At 39.4% G+C, this 19397-nt stretch overlaps 1 protein-coding gene across 3 annotated transcripts in view; it reads right to left on the bottom strand.

The window, feature by feature from the left end:
* Positions 1 to 8404: 8404 nt before the first annotated feature.
* The window catches only part of ZNF330 (zinc finger protein 330), a 19346-nt gene continuing 8353 nt past the window's right edge, over positions 8405 to 19397 (bottom strand). For all 3 annotated transcript variants that reach the window (XM_006766065.2, XM_006766063.2, XM_006766064.2), the window contains exons 5-10: positions 18905 to 18984; positions 14704 to 14830; positions 14143 to 14247; positions 11850 to 11896; positions 10472 to 10589; positions 8405 to 9366 (exon numbers count right to left, since the gene is read on the bottom strand). In XM_006766065.2, the coding sequence (XP_006766128.1) occupies positions 9095 to 9366; positions 10472 to 10589; positions 11850 to 11896; positions 14143 to 14247; positions 14704 to 14830; positions 18905 to 18984 (749 nt within the window). In that variant the 3' untranslated portion in view covers positions 8405 to 9094. The remainder of the gene's footprint in view (positions 9367 to 10471; positions 10590 to 11849; positions 11897 to 14142; positions 14248 to 14703; positions 14831 to 18904; positions 18985 to 19397) is intronic.

Below are 19397 nucleotides of genomic sequence, written 5' to 3'. Positions count from 1 at the left end.
CTATGATCTGAGAGGCGGCACTCACAGCCCTGTCATCTACTTGGGGCTCACGGCTCTGGTCAAGAGAGACACAGCACAACCGAGACGTAAGAATGGTTAGTACTGTGGGAAATGAGGGCTCTGACACCACGGTGTATCTTTAATTGGATGGTTATCATTACCTTCTCTGCCTTCCAGACCCCATCTGTCCTACTTCAGGGCCTTCCTGTTCCAACAACTCTGTGGTCTCTTGGAACTAGGAAGACAAGAAGGCGCCCTCTTCCCTTCCAGCCTCCCTGTGCTACCATGCTCTCCCACACCCCAGTATCGTATGTCTCTAGCAGCAGCACCTTACGTTTGGAAGATAGATTTAAAGCCTTGGCACTAGTTAAGATCATGTAGGTTGGATATGTACAGTGACATGTTGGCTTACAGCAGTCAGTATGATATAGTATTTAAAGTGGAGAAAGGAGGCAAAGCCAGTGAAGGAGACTAACAAGAAACGGCCAGCAAGGTAGGAGGAAAAATGGGAAAGTGTGATACAGTGGAAACCAAAGGAAACATGTTTGAGGGGGAAGATAGTAGCCACTGATGTAAAATACTGAGGATAGGCTAGGTAAGGGAATAGGGAGCTGATCTTTGGACATGGTAGAGCATGGAGATCACTGGTAGACTTAATGAAACAGTCTCTGAGAAGTGGGAGGTGGACTGGGTAGAAACCACATTGGCATTAAGAATAGATGAAGGGTGACATCATGGACCCTAAAATCCTCTTTCAAGTATAGTTGCCCTCCCTTATCCATGATTTTGTTTCTCCATGGTTTAGTTACCCTCGGGCAACCAAGATCCAAAAATATAAAATGGAGAATTCTAGAAATAAACAATTCATAACTTTTAAATTGTGCACCATCTGAGTAGCATGATGAAATCCCGCACCTTCCCGCTCTGTCCCACCCAGCGTGTGAATCTTTCCTTTGTCCAGTGTCTCCACACTGTAGACGCTCCCTCCCCATTGGTCACTGAGTAGACATCTCATGTTCTCAGATTGACCATCGCCCTATGGCAGTGCTTGTGTTCCACTCACCCTTATTTTACTTCATGACAGCCCTAAAGTGCAAGAATAGTGAAGCTGGCAATTTGGATATGCCAAAGACAGGCCATGAAGTGCCTCCTTTAAGTGAAAGGTAGAAAAAAATGGTGTATATATAGAGTTTGGTACTCTCCACTGGTTGTCCTCTATGGATAAGAGGGGCCTACTGTATTTTCTCCTGCTACCAAAAGCTTCCTGCTTTGGGTTTCAGCATTCACCCAGCAGCCCTCCTGCTGGACCATGGAACCTTTTGGGGACGCAGTTACTTTCCTGTGGGTGGCAGGCCCTTCTCACTCTTTGCCACACTCATGTTGGTCTTTCTTATTTTACCATATCTGTTAAAAAACTATACTCTTTTTAGTTATTCTTAAAAATAGTATTTCTGTAGTACAGATTGCTAATCTAGCAGTTTTCTCAGTGGGCGATATGACATCTATTTCTAGAGTTAGCTCACAGTTTAAATATAAATGAAGGTCACGGTGGTCTTACACACTAGTATCAGAGGACAGCAACATGATGAGAAATCAGGAATTCTCGGAAGGCCAGCCAAAATAAATGCCTTTTGAAAGGAAAAGTGACAAATGCCAGGGGGGAAATATATCTGATTTTATCATGAGTACTTCATTATTTGAGATGTAGTCTTATGCACATACATTTATTTTAATTATACATGATTATATTGTTATCAGTGGCTATTTTAGTAGCTAATACATTCTTCCTAATGGTGAGTTTTCGGTTGAAAGGGGTTCTCAAAGCAAAAACTGATGGACTAAGTTTTGTCTGATCTAAAATCAATTTCTATTTTACTTCTATTTTATTTCAATAAGAGCATACATTTTTTGAATCCATGAATCCCTATTACATTTCTTATGTATCAACTGCAGAACGGGATCATAGTGGCTATGTCAGCTAATCTTCCAGTGAATATTCATTACTGCTGTGCAGAAGAGCCTCAAGGAATATTTGGTGAATGGGATGTAATGTTCCCATTAAGTGTTTTTATTTTTTTAAGCCTCTAAGTCAGCAGTTCTCAACCTGTGGGTCATGACCCCTTTGGCGGTTGAACGACCCTTTCACAGGGGTCGCCTAAGACCATCCTGCATATCAGATATTTACATTATGATTCATAACAGTAGCAACATTACAGTTATGAAGTAGCAAGGAAAATAATTTTATGGTTGGGTCACAACATGAGGAACTGTATTTAAAGGGCCAGAAGGTTGAGAACCACTGCTCTAAGTGAAGAAGCTAAATCCAACAATTCCTGCTACCACTTCTAAACCACTATAGGAAAATTAAGATTTTAATGAGCAATATTTTTGGAATGCCAACTTGGTAGAGTGGATACGTAGAGTGTTAAAAAATTAAACAAGAAGGTTCCTATCTTACTGCCAGGAGCTTTATATTTCTAACTCACACTGATAAGCACATGTAAAACAAAAACAAAACAAAAAAATGGATTTCAAAGAAGGAGGACATTTTGTCAAGTTGAAAGATAAAGATCAAATGTTTTCTTTAGTCTCACATTTAAGGCTGGGTTGAGAGGCCTGGGTGGCATTTCAGACTGAAATTCTAATACAGAAACATTTTCTTTAAACTTTTCTTTTATACAACAGAAACAAACCTTCAATAACTACTCCTTTTTTATGATTGTCTGGTAGTGTTAAGTACATTTCTTTAAAAAAAAAAATAGAGATCCCATCAGCAAAGTAAAATAATTTTATGAACATATCAGGTATATTATATACCTACTAGAGGCCCAGTGTGTGAAATTTGTTCATGGGGGGGGGGGGGGGGGCGGTGCCTCAGCCCAGCCTGCACCCTCTCGCAATCTGGGACCCCTTGGGTAATGTCCAACTGCCAGTTTAGGCGCAATCCCGGCAGTCGAACATCCCTCTCACAGTCCTGGACTGCTGGCTCCTAACTGTCACCTGCCTGCCTGATCACCCGTAATCACTCGCCTGCCTGCCTGATCACCCCTAACCGCCTCTGCCTACGCCCCTGCAATGGAGGCTTCATCCAGAAGGACATCCGGAATGACATCTGGAAGATTGTTCGGCTGTCCAGTCTAATTAGCATATTATGCTTTTATTATTATAGATTGGCTTAGATACCAGGTACTTAAAGGTCAAAACTATATAGACTATGTCAACCGTGCTTTCATTGCTTTTTAAACCTTTTCTTCTTGGAGACCAAGAAAAACTTGATATCTAAGATTAGAATCAAGTAAATAAAGAGATTTTATATTTATCTTATATAATAAGGAATATATAAACTTATATTACACAGGTAATATGTAAATCTCAAACTTTAAGATAGCAATGTGTGTTTGTGTGTGTGTGTGTGCGCGCGCGTGTGCATGCACCCTGCATAGTAAAATTGTGATTATACGATATGAGTCATTTCCTAGCATTAACCATGTAAAAATTAGTTTCTGCTTTACAGTTGCATGAGCTATTTAGAAAGCCTCTTACTATTTTTACTCTGCCTGTTATAGCTGTGTTTAGCTTATAGGCTTTGCACAAAAAGAGCTATGCCCTCTTAACAGGTACATCCCATTGAGGGGTCCACAATTGCATTCTCAGGACTGTGCAAGTTCTCAGATATGAAAAGCAGTCACAGAGCATTTCTTCTCTGCACATTCTCTTACATTAACTCAAATTTATAATTCTCCACATACATCTAGCCCAGGGAAGTTATACTGTAATGAACTCTTACTTCTCCAGTGTTTAGTGTGGGTTTGCTTTGGGATTTCATTAAAATCTCAGTGGTCCACAAAAGGCTCATAGGTGGTATTGAATAAAGAACTCTAAAGAAATATAACATAATGACTGCCAGTATCAATTGTAATTTAGCATCTTTTGTTTTCACTGCAGCCTGGTGACTGTATCCCAAAGAGTATAGGGTTTCATGAGTCCATTTTAAATTGCTTCATTAACATAAACACTGTCAGACAATGTGCTAATGTTATGGAAGACTTTATTTCTCCCATCTTCTATTTCCACTTTTTGAGAAATTCTATTGCAATAAATTTCTGCCCTAAGTTATGGTTTAACTAATAATTACTTCACCATTAACTCTGGGAGTATTTAAATTTTGTTTGGAAATAATAATTATGCTCTGTGGAAACATTTGATCTTCTAATCACAGACCAAAGAGTTAATATTTGTATTTAAGATTTAGGAGATAACTATGTTAGTTTCCTATTGCTGCTGTAACAAGTTACCACACATTTAGTGGTTTAAAACAATGCAAATTTATTATCTTACTAGAGGCCTGGTGCACGGATTTGTGCACCGGTGGGGTCTCTCAGCCTGGCCTGCAGAGATCGGGCTGAAACTGGCAGTCCGACATCCCCTGAGGGGTCTCTAGTATGCATATAAGGTCTTTGGTTAATCTCTCCCCACTCTCCCCTCTCCCCCCTTCCCTCTGAGATTCATCAGTCTGTTCCATGTTTCCATGCCTGTGCGTTGAGCGCCTGCCCCCTGGTGGTTAGTGCACATCATAGCTAACGGTCAAACGGTCAGGCACTTAGCATATTAGCCTTTTATATATATTGTTCTGTAGTTTAGAAGTCTGACAAAGGTCTCACTGCACTATGAATGCGGTGTTGGCTGGTCTGTGTTCCTTTCTGAAGGCTCCAGGGGTGAATTCATTCCTTGCCCTTTTTTTTTCCTCAGAGTTAACCCTTATTCCTTGGCCCACAGTCCCCTTCCTCCATAGTCAAAACCAGCAAGGGAGACTTGAGCCATTTGCACATCATTATCACTTTGGATTTTTTCTTCTGCCTCCCTCTTCCACCTTTTTTATTACATTAGGCCCATCCAGATAACCCCAAATAATCTTGTTTTAAGAGTATCTAGTTAGTAAACTTAATTCCATCTGCTATTTTAATTCCTCTTTGCAATGTAACATAACATACCATTTCCTGGGATTAAGACATGGATATCTTTGGAAAGCCATTATTCTGCCTACCACACTAAAACTCTAAAAATCTATCCAAGAGTCAGGGTCTCATGAGCCTATCTATTTAAGCCTCAGGTGCATATGGCTAACTTTATTCTGTATCATAATATTCATTTCCTATTAAGATACAGACACAGCTAGTTGTAGTTCTAAAAAAAGAAGCACAGTATTTAAATAGCTTAATAAACTTAGTGATCTACAGACGACTTCTGAGTAGGGTGGGGAACTAACCTAGATGATGCAGGGTTCTTTCTAACTTTGTAAATCTGATGAGGATCTGCAGAGTTCTGCTCTTCCGTTTGTGCCTTCCTCTCAGTCATCAAGGAGCAATCCATGCTTAATTTTTTAAGATATAGAAATTAATAATGCTCAGCTGGTGTGGCTCAGCAACTGAGCTTCTACCCAGGAACCAAGAGGTCACCTGTTTGATTCTAGTCAGGGCACATGTCTGAGTTGCAGGCTTGATCTTCAGTAGGGGGGCATGCAGGAGGCAGCTGATCAGTGATTCTCTCTCATCATTGATGTTTCTCTCTTCCTCTCCCTTCCTCTCTGATATCAATGAAAAAATAAGTATTTTAAAAAGAAATAACAATAATCAACTCTTCCCCAAGAAATCCATCAGAATTTCAGGATTCTCACCAAGTTCACCTTAGGACTTTTCTTCTCTGAATATGAGTATGTAACTATTTAAAAAAAAATTTTTAAATCAAGGATCATTGGTTGCCATGATTTCTCCTGACAAGTAAAAGCATGTACTTACACTAAACCTGCATAAATATAATTTTTAAAGCTTATATTGCCTAAATGTAAAGTTGGTAGTAAGAATTCTTATACTGATGAAAAACTACTGACAGGATTTTTTAAGGCAAGATGTATGTATAACTAAGTTAACAGAGTTAGAAATAGATACACACAGTGTTACAAGTAGATTTTTGTCATTCATACTAATAAAGCCCTTATAAGTGTGGGTGGAAAATAATATGTCAGAGTCAGCTTCAAAGGACTAGTTTCTTTGCAGTAAAATATGTCAAGATTGTGACTGGACTTCAACCAGAATGAAGTGGCAGGGACCAAATCTACTCTCCCACTTGAAAAAAAGGGGGTAGCGTGAAATATCCGGAGCTGCCCCCTGGTGGTCAGTGCGCTCCCGCAGGGGGAGTGCCGCTCAGCCAGAAACCAGGCTCATGGCTGGTGAGCACAACAGCGGTGGCAGGAGCCTCTTCTGACTCCACGGCAGCACTAAGGACACCTCTGAAATGGACTAATACATTCTACATGAGCAGAAGCTTGTAGGTGACGTGTAAAAGTCACCCTCACATACATCATTACAATATTCCAGCAGTTTACTAACCATGACCAGAATGAAGAGGAGGAAAAATATTTCCCAATTATTGTCACCTCCTGCCTGCCACTACCTGTGCTGGTCTCAGTGGATTACCTGGTGGTATAACCCAGACCCTCATCCCCTGGGATCTAGTCACCATAGGCTGGAGTAGAGTGCCATGTCCATTTATGGACAAGCGAGCAAAGAATCTCAAGGGGATCACCTGAACTCCACTGATATTCCTCCCTGCCCAATACATAAAGGCAGCCCTATCTCCTCTTGATGAAATCACTTTATATGCCAAGACGGTGATTTCTCTTCTTGTATGCAGATCCCTGGACATAAAAAGCTAAAAATGCCAAGTCAATAGGCATAGTTTATAATTCAGTGGAGTGCTTTTTGGGTACCATGAAGAAAGATACCCCCTTTGAGGACACAGACTTCTAATCATGGAAAGCCCAGTGTCAGAGATGGAAAGAAAAATGTCCCCCAGTTAATTATTTTACCCCTAAGGGGGTTGTATATATCCTATTAGCTTTCTTCATAACTCTCTGCAGGCCAGGCCCCCTTGGATAATCACTCCCAGTTTGAGTCATTTTGATACTTGTGACCCCATCTGACTTTGGCAATTAGGCATTACCACTTGGCCACTATTTTTTTAGGGTCTTATCACCCATTACTATCAGCGAACTAAACTTTGTAATAGTTTGTTTCTATTGTGAGCAGTAGGCTAGAGTCACCGCTAAAGTTTTAGTGACCCTTGACCCCTTCCCACCCCCATCAATTCTTGTCTTTACGGCCTTATTAAATGGTTTGTCCCTGGGCCTTCCAGTTTTTCCGTAATCATCTGATGATCTTCCAGCCACAGATAATCTATCCATTACAGCATGCCCATTTTCCTCACCCTTTTAATTCTTCTCTCCACCATCTGCCACAGTAATGCAGGCATTTCAGTTTTGCTCAGAATTGGCCATAGCTTTTTCCATGTTTCTAGAAGTTATTCACCATCTCCCAGGAGCAAGGGTGTTAAGTCCTATTAAGTCAAGTCCTGTAACCTAAGAACCCAATGTGGTGCTATCAAACTTCCCCTCATTTTGTTTTTACCCCTATTGTCAACATCCTCGGATTCTAGTCTCAAGCATACTCCTGCTCCTCCCAGCACATGCTGGCCAAATTCTTGGAGCTCCTTGGGGAATAATGGTTTCTCCTCTCTGCTGGCCCAGCTGAGCTTTGCTTAATTTTAATTCTAGTTAGTTAGCCCTAATTCTAGGCCTAGTAGCCTGGAGATAGGACAAGTCCTGAGGGGGCACATATTGCCTAGGGAAGGAGACTTCCGTTCAGCTTGGGAGTGGGATGGGGGATGCTCGTCCTTAACAGAGAGGAGTGAGCTGACTGCAAGGCTCAGAAAGTTCAGGAGTCTGGGGAGTAAAAATCTACAGCAGCATCCATCCAGATGTCTCCATCTCACTTGTCAGGGTTCTGGATTTTCCCACAGTGCCCTGATCTTTGCATATGGACTTGCTTTAATTGGCAACTGTCTCTGAAGTTCATCCATTATGACTGTTAAATCCTGGGCTTGGTCCTGTTTTCTCAGCCCTGCTGCTATAAGAGATGAAAGCTTTTTCTGCATGCATCCAGAGGCCCTCTGGCTCTCACACCTGGTTTCCATAGCCCATTATTGCCCTCAGCTCTTCGTTATGTTTCCATAGAATAAGCCATCCAACCCTTTTGTCATCAAAACTAGTTTTCTCTGTACTTCTCAAATGCCAGTCAGTCCCATAGCCTTTCTTTCTACCACTCCATCCCAATTCTCAGCCAGCATAAGTAGTTAACAACTGGAATTTGTGCCAGCAACTGTCTGTTCTCCACCTCCACCATGAATGACGGGGTCTGGCTGCAAAACTTTGTGTCTACCACAATATTAATCTCTGTTACTTATTTCGCATATTAGACCCAAAAAAATGAAGATTACACAAAAACATTAGAATACTTTCCAAGGTTTACAAAATTAAGAACAAGAAATTAAATAAAATATCAAAAGTATGTAACTGTAATACTAGATTTATTCAAACAGAAATTAAATTTCCTGGATAAAGCATCTGTGTAATACTATTTCTGATTCTGTGTCTGAAAAATGGCTTTGTAGTCACCTTTGTCTATACACTTAGGCATTAACAGGTACAATTCAGGATGTACATTGTGAAAAACCAGTTTCTAAAGTACACATATCATGACTATGTAAGATGACATGAAGATTTAATGAAAATTTAGTATAGAACATCTGACTTGTATCCTATGGACATACAAGGAAAAATACAATAACTCTATTTACCCATTACATTTTTAAAAAATCAGACAGAATGTACTTATAAGCAGTGTTATTCATAAAAACAGCAATTTAATTTCAAATATATTACCCTCCAATTATTCCTTTATACTATATATGTATCTAATTGGCAAAACCTACCAGGTTACTGAAGTCAGTAAAAATCCAATCCATGATGCTTAATTCCTTGTATCAATGAACATCTTACATTTGAAAATCATTTTTCTTATGCCATAAGCTTGCTTCTCAGTTCCTAGAGAAATGCTATGCCCTACCCCTTGCCCAGTATGTGTGAGTAGTCTTTTGCACAAGGCTAAGTGACAGTACTTCTAAACACCCACACGCACTTCATCAAGTACACACTTTCCTGCTCCTCTCAGACAAGGTCACCAATGGGCAAGCAGTTCCCCTAGTCCTCTTGTTCTTCATAGTGAGCATAGCCACTGGCATAAGTCCTTCCTAAATTTAAATTAGTAAACAATTCTGATGACTCAACATCTGAATCCTTTCCACCTTCGTCGTCTTCTTCTTCATCATCCTCTGCTTCAGACTCATCCTCATCGTCCTGGTAGCTGGTATCACCATACTTATCAGATGAAAGGTTCTTCCAATAAGCATCATACCCAGAAGCTCCATCTCCCTCTTCACTTCCAGTCTGCCTGCCAAATTTCAGGGAGCGTGCTACAAAACACGGATATGTACATGGCGCCTTATTAGTTCCTGTTCTCTACATCCTCATTTTCCTCTACAATACATAACATTACATGAACTTGATTGGCTACTTCTTACTCCCTAACAAAAAAATAAGCCACATTTTTCCTACTTTCCTAACTTAATATTTAATTGTATAAAAAGAAGACCTTAAAAAACAATCAATTCTATCCAACATGAGGGTCTACATAGACACATGTAACAAATGATAAAGATTGCAGTGTCATTTCATTAAATCTAGAAAAAGTTGGGAAACAAAACAGCACTCTCTAAACATAATAAGGCATGTTAAAAATTAAAATAAAATGCCCTTTCGTTTGATCAATTAAACGTTTATTTTAAATCATAGAAGAGTTGATTTCATGTCATTACACTTTTTAGAGCAATTTTATAAGTCGGATATCCTAAAAGACAAAGCCTTTAATTTCTTCTAGCAAGACAAACTTTAGTGCAAAAAAAATCAGCAAAATCATCAGTCTTTCCTCATTTGATTAAGCAAAGTCATTTAGAATTATGGTTCCATTCTGATATGTTTGGTAAAGAGTCAAATTGTGAGCTGCATTACTATGAATGTTTATGGCAGTCATTCCTTCATAGAAAAGTTATATAAAAAGCAGAAAGCAATTTCCTACAGTAGTGATGTAGTACATAATAAGTACAGCTGCTCAAATACTACACACCTAAGAATTGCTTAAGAATGAATTCCAACTTTCCAGTACTAAAGATTACCAGCACTTAAATATTAAGGATTTATAGCTACTCAATTATTGAACAAGGAAGCCTCAGCAAAAAAAAAGAAAAATCCCTTTTTTGGTCTTAAATTTCAGTATTCACTATGTCATTAACTGAGGCAAATGCCAAATATCAAAGTGAATGATGGTATATTTCTTAAGTTAAATTGAGAAATTTTACCCATATATTTTCTAAGGCTGTAAAATTCCACTTCCTTAAGAGAACACATTTATCTTTTCAAATAGAAAAGAGGCAAAAACAAAAATAGAGGGGGGAAAAAAGATAAATCTTGTCTAAGCATGAAAGCAAAACCAACCCACTGTCATTTTAAGAAGAGCCTTACTTGACATGCTAAGATCCTTAGTTTCCTGAGTTTCATGTCCACATTTAGGGCAAGGAGGCTGTTTTCCTTTTTCTTGTTTAAACACCTTGCTCCTTGAATGATCATCACAGAAACAGGCCTATACGGAGAAGTAAAAATAAACAATAAAGAAATTTAAAGGAAGTCCTTCAGGCAGGACTTATTTTTATTTCATTTAATTTTTTAAATATATTTTTATTTATTTCAGAGAGGAAGGGAGAGGGAGAGAGAGATAGAAACAACAATGATGAGAGAGAATCATTGATTGGCTGCCTCCTGCACACCCCCTACTGGGGATGGAACCCGCAACCCAGGCATGTGCCCTTGACTGGAATCGAACCTGGGACACCTCGGTCCCCAGGCCAATGCTCTATCCACTGCGCCAAACCAGCTAGAGCAACAATAAATAAATTTAAAATACACAAAATATTCACTATTTCAAGGAAATTTAAAGATATGGTTCATTAGGGCAGAAGAGCTTGGGACTGGTCACACTCCTGACTTTAATTTCTTAAGAGAAATGCTCTCTGTCAGGACTCTTCAGAACTATGACCTAACACAAGGCAGAAACTATTCACAGGGTATGATATGTAGACTTATATATTCACTCATGAATATATGAGTATTCACAAAGACCCTGATGACATATGGTGAAGGGCCTATCTTACCCTCACATTGTATGCAGTCTAACTGGGGACACCAACAAGTGGAGAGGCTACTATAAGACACTATGCGTTGAAAGAGAAGAGTAGAGGAGGAGCACTAAGCCCAGTGCAGGATTCAGGAAAGAACATGAAATCTTAGCTGGGATCTGAAGGGAAATGGGGGTACAGTAAAGATGGAAGAGGGATCTAAGGCAAAGTTAACAGCTTAGACAAATTAGAAAAGAGTGGGAAGAGAAATAAGATAGGATTAAGAATATAAGAAAAAAACCAGAATGTTTCTGAGAGCAAGTGAATTGGCTGCATCTATTTAGTTATTTTTGACAAACAGAAATGCTAGAGATAAGTTCCAAGGAATTAAAACATTATGGAAATCTTCACTGTCCTAAGCAAGTGCATTTTGACATTAATTAAAATACAGTCCGTCATTTTGGTCAGAATTTTTTCCATAAACATAAGGTATGAAAACACTGAGCCAAGAGTCAGGAGACATGTGCACTAGAGTCAACTCTAAGACAAGCCAACCAATAGCCTTTGCAAAGTCATAAAGATTTCTCAATCCCACAATCTCCGAAATGAAAGAACAAAACTAAATAATGTTTAAGGATCCTTCCAGATTAATCATAGCTGTAAGTAATCCAAGGACTGGTGTAGAGTATGGGAATTAAAAACAAAAAATAAAAACTATTCAAGTATACCTTACAACGGAGACAAGAATGCTGACCGAGCCGATTGCACGAAACACCTGGGGGGGAAATACATAATGCCTAGATTAAACTTGGTATCAAAACACTATTTCCCACAGATTTGTACTTGAAGTACTACCTTAGGTCAATTACTAAGTTTGCTTTTCTGTCTCATAGAATAAAAAACTTAGAGAATACATAAATATGAGATTGAATTCCAAATCACAAGAAAGGAAATCAACAATTGTTGTATACTTTAAGATGTTCCTTTAATATTTGAAACGTTCTATTAAAATATTGTAAATATTATACTAATATATATAAAATTGATATGTATGTCTCAGATATAGACATATCTAATAATGACATATATATATGTATATACATACACACACATATACACACATATATCTCAACTTTAAATTTATGTGAATATAAGGATTAACAACTGATACCAGAACTACCAGAACAAGAACCAAATTAAAGGAAGTGAATATCTGAGAATATCAGTCTTTCCTATGATGGCATCCTATCTAATAAAAGAGTAATATGCAAATTAACCATCACTCCGTCACTCCATCACAAAGATTGTGGCGGCCACAATATGCAAATGAGCAGGAGGCTTGGGTTGCCCCCGGCAATGGAGGAAGCCAAGCTTCCCGCCTGCTCTGGTGGGCACTGGGCTCCACTCAAGGCTACAAAGTTTCAATTATAGAAGATAAATAAATCCCAGATACCTGCTGAAAATGGCAAAAGAAAAAAAGGAAAGGCTGGGATGGGGGGACCTCTCCCCAGCCACAAGCCAGGCTGATGGCTGCTAGTACAGCAGTGGTGGTGGGAGCCTCTCCTGCCTCCTCAGCAGTGCTAAGGATGTCTGACTGCAGTTTAGGTCTGCTCCCAGCTGCCAAATGGGCATCCCCCGAGGGCTCATGGGTTGCCAGAGGGATGCCTGACTGCCATCTTAGGCCTGATCCCCTGGGGAGCAGGCCTAAGCCAGCAGGTGGACGTACCCCGAGGGGTCCCAGACTGCAAGAGGGCACAGGCCGGGCTGAGGGACCCCCCGCCCAGGACACAAATTTTTGTGCACCAGGCCTTTAGTCTATTATATAATAACTAGAGACCTGATGCACAAATTCGTGCCCAGTGGGGTCCCTTGGCCTGGCCTGTGGGATCAGGCCCAAACCTGCTCTCCAACATCCCCCGAGGGGCCCCAGACTGCAAGGGCACAGGCCAGGCCAAGGGACCCCAATGGTGCACGATCGGGGCCGGGGAGGGACGCAGGAGGTTGGCCAGCCAGGGAGGGATCGCAGGAGGGCTCCCCAGGGTGTGTCTGGCCCGTCTCATTCAGTCCCAATCTGCCAGACCCCAGCAGCAAGCTAACCTACCAGTCAGAGCATCTGCCGCCTGGTGGTCAGTGCACATGATAGCGAGTGGTTGAGTGGCCTTAGCATATCATTAACGTATTACGCTTTGATTGGTTGAATGGACAACTGGACACTTAGCATATTAGGCTTTTATTATATAGGAAGGTTTTCTAAGTGCCAGGTACTATAGTAATGCTTTTCTTTATCTGGACTCTCATTTCAATTAACTCTTTGAAAAAGAAATTCACATCTTCCTTTTAAGGAGATTCGGGTTTAGAAAGATTTAGTGATTTGTCCAAAATCCTATGACCAACAAGTAGAAATCAGGTAGTGTAACTCCAAAACTTGAGCTTTTGAGAATCAGAGTAGAAATAAAATACAATCTATCTGTGAAGATGATACCATTCACCCTGTCAGTAACACTGGTTCTCAAATAGGAAGATCCCTGAGAATTATGTGTGCAGGTTAAACGCATGTGCCTGGCACTCACCACAAACGTAAATACAGAATCTCAGGGATGAGGCCTGAACACCTGTATTTCTTAAAATCCTCCAAGGTGTCTTTGATGCATACTCCTGTCTAAGAATCACTGGAAAGAAACCAGGGGTGGTAGCCCTTACTTGGAGACATCTGGAAGTGTGTGGAGACGAAGGGGATAATTTTGGAACTTAGAGGTGAAAATGACATTTTGTATTCAGGACCAGTAATTCCTGCTCATTCCCACAAAATCAAGAATTGGCCCAATTAAAATACCATAGGCACCTCTGTTGAAAAAAGAAAATTGATGTGTTATGAATTTTTTCTACAACCAAAAAATAGATTTGAGCTAAATTACAGTCCATAAGAGGCTACATGAAAAACTGGATTCCTTTTTCATTGTTTAACTCTCAGACTATTAAGAAACTTGGATATATATAAACATTTAATATATATAAACTTACATTTAAATGTTTCTGCTTCTAAAACCTGGCAGCTGGCTTGATGTTCAAATTGATCATCTTCACAGAGAAAGTTTTGGCAAAAAGAACAACTGAATATTCTGCCTCCTATTAGATTAAAAAACAAAACACAAAAATGTAAATATGATAAGCTTTAATTTAAAAAACTCATATCTATAAAACTGCTCAAAAAGGATAGCAAGTTATTTCAGATTTACACCATAATGACACAGGAGTTTCTGTTCTGGTAAAGGCTACAATGAAAACTGCTAAAATGAACCATAAAGAAATGGACTCGCACTAACCCCTGGCTACACATATGTAATACAATGCTCCGAGACACTTGCTCTCCCATAAATACCCTCCCTACTTGTTTTGGTAAACAATCCAAATGACTCTTAGTGCTAGTATAAATCCCTTTTTCAACTAAACTGATAAGCAAAACAGTGTCCGTATTTAGGATTGATAGCATCCTGAAAAATATGTTAAAAAAGAGTATCCAGAATGTTTCAAAGTCAGCCTTCACTTAACAGTCAAGTTCGCTGCCTATATGTAATCACTCACCATGGTCCCAGACACCTCGTTCACATTCCACACACTCCGCATCGGTAAGAGGGCAGGCACAGGCATGTGTGCTGAGACACTTCCGACCATGACAAACCCAAGCTTCACAGAAGTCACATATTGCACCCTGCAACCAAGGAGCACAAAAAATTAATCTTCGTCACTTGACCAGCTGCAGCCATTGTCTAACACAGCGATCTTCAGTGCGCCACAACAAATTTTTCAATGTACAATACCTAGTCAGGAACACTGATCTCTTTTACCTTAGATTGTCAACTAAAAAAAATGACAACAGCCAACACAACAAGAGTCATCCAGTGTGATGTGCTGTCTTGAAACATAAATACATAGGCCATTTAATAGAGTTTCATCTTGTTGGTCACATTGCATAATAAGGTTATGTCTGATTGATTAATTCTTGGTACCAGAAATCTTTATATACAAGTATAGGCACCTGATTTTTTTTAAAAGTCACTTTGGAGCAAAAAGGGTAGATAATTACTATTATTATTTATTTTAAAAATCAATCAAAGTTATACCTATTTTTTTTTTTGGTCAGATTGGCAAAAATATATATGTTTTGGTGTGCTGCAGAATTTTAGTAGTTTGTGACATGAGGTGAAAAAGTTTGAAAGTCTCTGTCCTACCCAGTAGCTACCACCCAGTTATATACATTTAGTAATTTATCAACCTTCAGTGACAGTGGGTGGCTTCACTGAAGAAAAAATTTTACTCTTTATATGGCAAAATTAGAGTGAAAATTACACAAATAGCTATTTATAATACACAGACCTTAGCTATATATCAAAAGAAAAAGAAGCAAGGGGAAAACTATACACTTACCCTAATATTAATCACTGAAGTAAGTCGGCAGCTGGAAGTGTGGCCTTCAAACTGAATTCTAATTCAAATGAAATCTGGAGTCCACAGTTCAGGCATGCTTGTGTATAGCAATTCCAGTAACTAAATTGAATGCTTCCAAATACTAATATTTCTAACTTAAGAAAATTCCTTATCTGTGTAATTTATAAAATAATTACATAGCTTTTCTAGGATAACCTAGAGAACATATTAAGCATCTATCAGCATCTTTTTTTCTTTTAAGGCATCTTATGCTTCAAAGCAATTATCCTATTTCTTTGTGGGAAAAAAATTAAAGTAAAATATATAGAACTAAATGACAGGGTAAGATTTTCCATTTCTGTATTAAGATAGGATGGTAAGACTATACCTTTCAATAACATGAGGTCAAGAGTTAAGAGCTAGAAAGAATCTTAATGGACTGATTGGTCTTTCCTTTACAGATGAGGAACAGGGGCCTGAGATGAAGTCCCAGAGCTACATTATAGAGGAGCTGAGATTTAAATCCAGGTCTTCTGAATCTCAGTTCAGCATTATACCATACAAGGCCCTGTAACAAAAATAGTATAGAGCAAATAGGAAAAATGTGTTATGACTTATAAAAATGGATTATCGGTGTATCTAGCAAATCCTCAAATGTCTCTTGGATTACTCAAGGTTCTAACAACAAAGAGATGGCACACTAAACTGTGTAAGACAGGAGAGTTTAAAAGAGATAATTTACAAAGGACAGGGATAGGCTCAGAAAAAACATCAAGGGACAGGAAAGGGAGGAAGTTACCAGAACCTCAAGCGAGAGCCATATGGAGAGGAACTCTGCCCAATTCACATCCAATCCAGAGCAACCTGGTAGGGAATGAGCTGGGAGAATAAAGACCCAGATGGTATTCTCCTATTATCCTAAGGTATCCTGCCAGGGTCTCCCATTGGCTGACCCAAAGGGAAGCCATAACATAAGAAAGCTCTGATCCAGTCAGGCTCCTGGGACAAAGCAGGGTGAAGAGGGAATTTCTAGAACTTGTAACTAATGATTCATGATTCTACTTAAATATTTCCTTTATACAAGAAAAGATCATACAGACTCATACAACTCAGTTAATTAAAGTGTTTGATAAATTTAGACATAAGCAAGCTACCAAGGAAGGTGACATGGTTTTTGAATCCTCGATTGATTTTTGAAAGATAATACTATCTTTTATTTAAAATAGAGAATTCACAAGATAACCATGAATAATTCTAGCTCCTTGCATCTGTAAGATACGCACACATGAAATATGTCATATAAAGATCTGCCTCCTAATAGGTAATTATATGTTCTTGGAGAGTTACTAAAAATAAAATATTCTGCTTGATGTAAAATAGTATTATTTTAATCATGCACTGAAATTCAAACCAGAGCATAAAATCACGCAATGGAATACAGTAAAATTGGTTAAAAGAATAACTTTTTAGCGAAAAAGAGAGCAAAATGCATCACACAAACATGTTTTTATTACTTAAAACAATGAATTTCCTTAGAAAAGTCTACATATAATGAAAAATTATGTGTAACCTGTATTAAATATGTACTTTTTTGGAAATAAAAAGCTTTAAAATAAAACTATTAATCCTATGTTCTTTTGGAATGAGGTTGCTTATTTAATCAAAAGCATGAACCTTGGTTAAGCAGGGCTTTCGTAGTAAATGAAGTCTAAGTAAGACACATTAGAAAGGTACCACTGACAAATGAATTTTGTTTAAGTCAAAATTAAATGTTTCCATTCCCTGTATGTTTCCGAATAAGAAAAATAGGAAGCAGTTAAAAACAAGTAGGTAATAAAGGAAATTCATACAAACACATGCCACAGATAATCCAGAAAACTCCAGATTAATGAAGCCAAGGGACAAAAGAGTGTGATTATCCTATACTAGAGGCCCGGTGCACAACATTCGTGCACTAGGGGGTGTGGGGGACCCTCAGCCCAACCTGCACCCTCTCCAATCTGGGAGCCCTCAGGGGAGCCCTCTACAATCCGGGAGTTTCTGTCTGTCTTTGCAATCATATGATCGAATTGTCTGAGACCCCTAACTCAACGCGTCTGCCACCAGAACTACGATTCCCAGCATTCTTGGTGTTCCCCGCACTCTGCGCTTCCACTTCCAGTCCTGAGGCTGCCACCAGAACTACTATTACCAGAATTCCTGGTGCTCCCCGCACTCTTGGTTTTCCCTTCCTACTTGGTCTTGGTCCCATGGCCTCCCACTCTGCCAAGTCCTCCAAGCCGCCAGCTCTCCCTCTCTGTTCTCCATCTGGCGGCGTGGGGATCCAAGTACCCCAAGCCTTTCCACTCTGCCGGCTCTCCTGCTCTGCTCTCCTCCTGTGCCTGTGTATGCAAATTAACCCACCATCTTTGTTGGGTCAATTTGCATACTCACTCCTGATTGGCTGGTGAGCCTAGCAGAGAGATGGTCAATTTACTAAGCTAAGTAGTCAACAATTCGGTCATAGTTGACCAGTCACTATGACGCGCACTGACCACCAGGGGGCAGATGCTCCAAACAGTAGGTTAGCTTGCTGCTGGGGTCCGGCCAATTGGGAATTGGCAAGAGGGCCGGACACACCCTGGATCCCTCCCATGGTCCCTCCCTGGCCAGCCGCCCTCACTGACTCTGATCAGGATTGGGTGAGATGGCCCCGATCAGCCCCAATTGCCAGCCAGGCCAAGGGACCCCACCCGTGCACACCAGGCCTTAGTATGTGTATAAAATACAGTGGTTATAAAAAATAACCATTGGTCAGAATGATGTTTTCTTATCCTTGGACACAACTAGTCTTAAGACAGCAATTTTCAATGTTTTTCATTCCATGATACACATAAATTTATTACTAAAATTCTGCCGGCTTAGCAAAAAAATGTATTTGCCCATCTGACCAAAAAAAAAAAAAAAAAAAATAGATATAGCCTGGCTAGTATGGCTCAGTGAGTAAGCATCAACCAATGACCAGGGAGTCACAGTAGGATTCCCAGTCAGGGCACATGCCATTTCTTAGCTCAATCCCCAGTAAGGAGTGAAGGAAGCAGCGGATAATTCTCTCTCATCAATGTTGTTTCTATCTCTCTCTCCCTCTCCCTTCCTCTTTCTAGAAAATCAATGAAAACCTTTTTTTTAAATGAGTATAATTTTAATTCATATTGGATGGCTATTATTGTGCTGGCTGTTGTCATTTTTTAAAATTCACAATCAAAAAGGGGGTCAGTGCCCCTGATGAAAGACTCAGGTAGTGCGTATTTTAAAAATTCTTGCAGCACACTGGTTGAAAATCAGTGACTGGTCTAAGAGATGATGACGAGAAGCTTACCACCATTGCAAGGCCAGTACTGTATACACCAGCATGCTTTATGACACAGTCTGAAGACTTCATCATGCACTTTGTTTTCCCTAGTAAAGAAACAAATTTGCACAATTAGCCTGACAAAAGGAGCACATGCAAGTAATTCATTAATTGTCTTTATCTAGGCTGTAGAAATAATTTTAAATGGATAGAAATAAGCAGTGTACTGCTTACATAACCAAAAATAGAAAAGGGATATAACTGAGATATCATTACCTGAGTCAGAACTTTTGAGAATAGAAATTTATTAAAACCCAATTGCACAATAAAGTTGTATGCTAATTCATATTTGTACTAAAATCAGAAATTCCAGGTTATGTTTTCTAACCAAACCACCATTATAGCAGATTTTAAAATATGCTTTAAAATGAATTTAACCTGCCGAAACCGGTTTGGCTCAGTGGATAGAGCGTCAGCCTGCGGACTGAAAGGTCCCAGGTTCAATTCCGGTCAAGCGAAT

Source organism: Myotis davidii, unplaced genomic scaffold, assembly GCF_000327345.1.
Source record: "Myotis davidii unplaced genomic scaffold, ASM32734v1 scaffold436, whole genome shotgun sequence".
NCBI classification, from domain to species: Eukaryota; Metazoa; Chordata; class Mammalia; order Chiroptera; family Vespertilionidae; genus Myotis; species Myotis davidii.
This window is presented reverse-complemented; position numbering and strand designations above follow the sequence as displayed.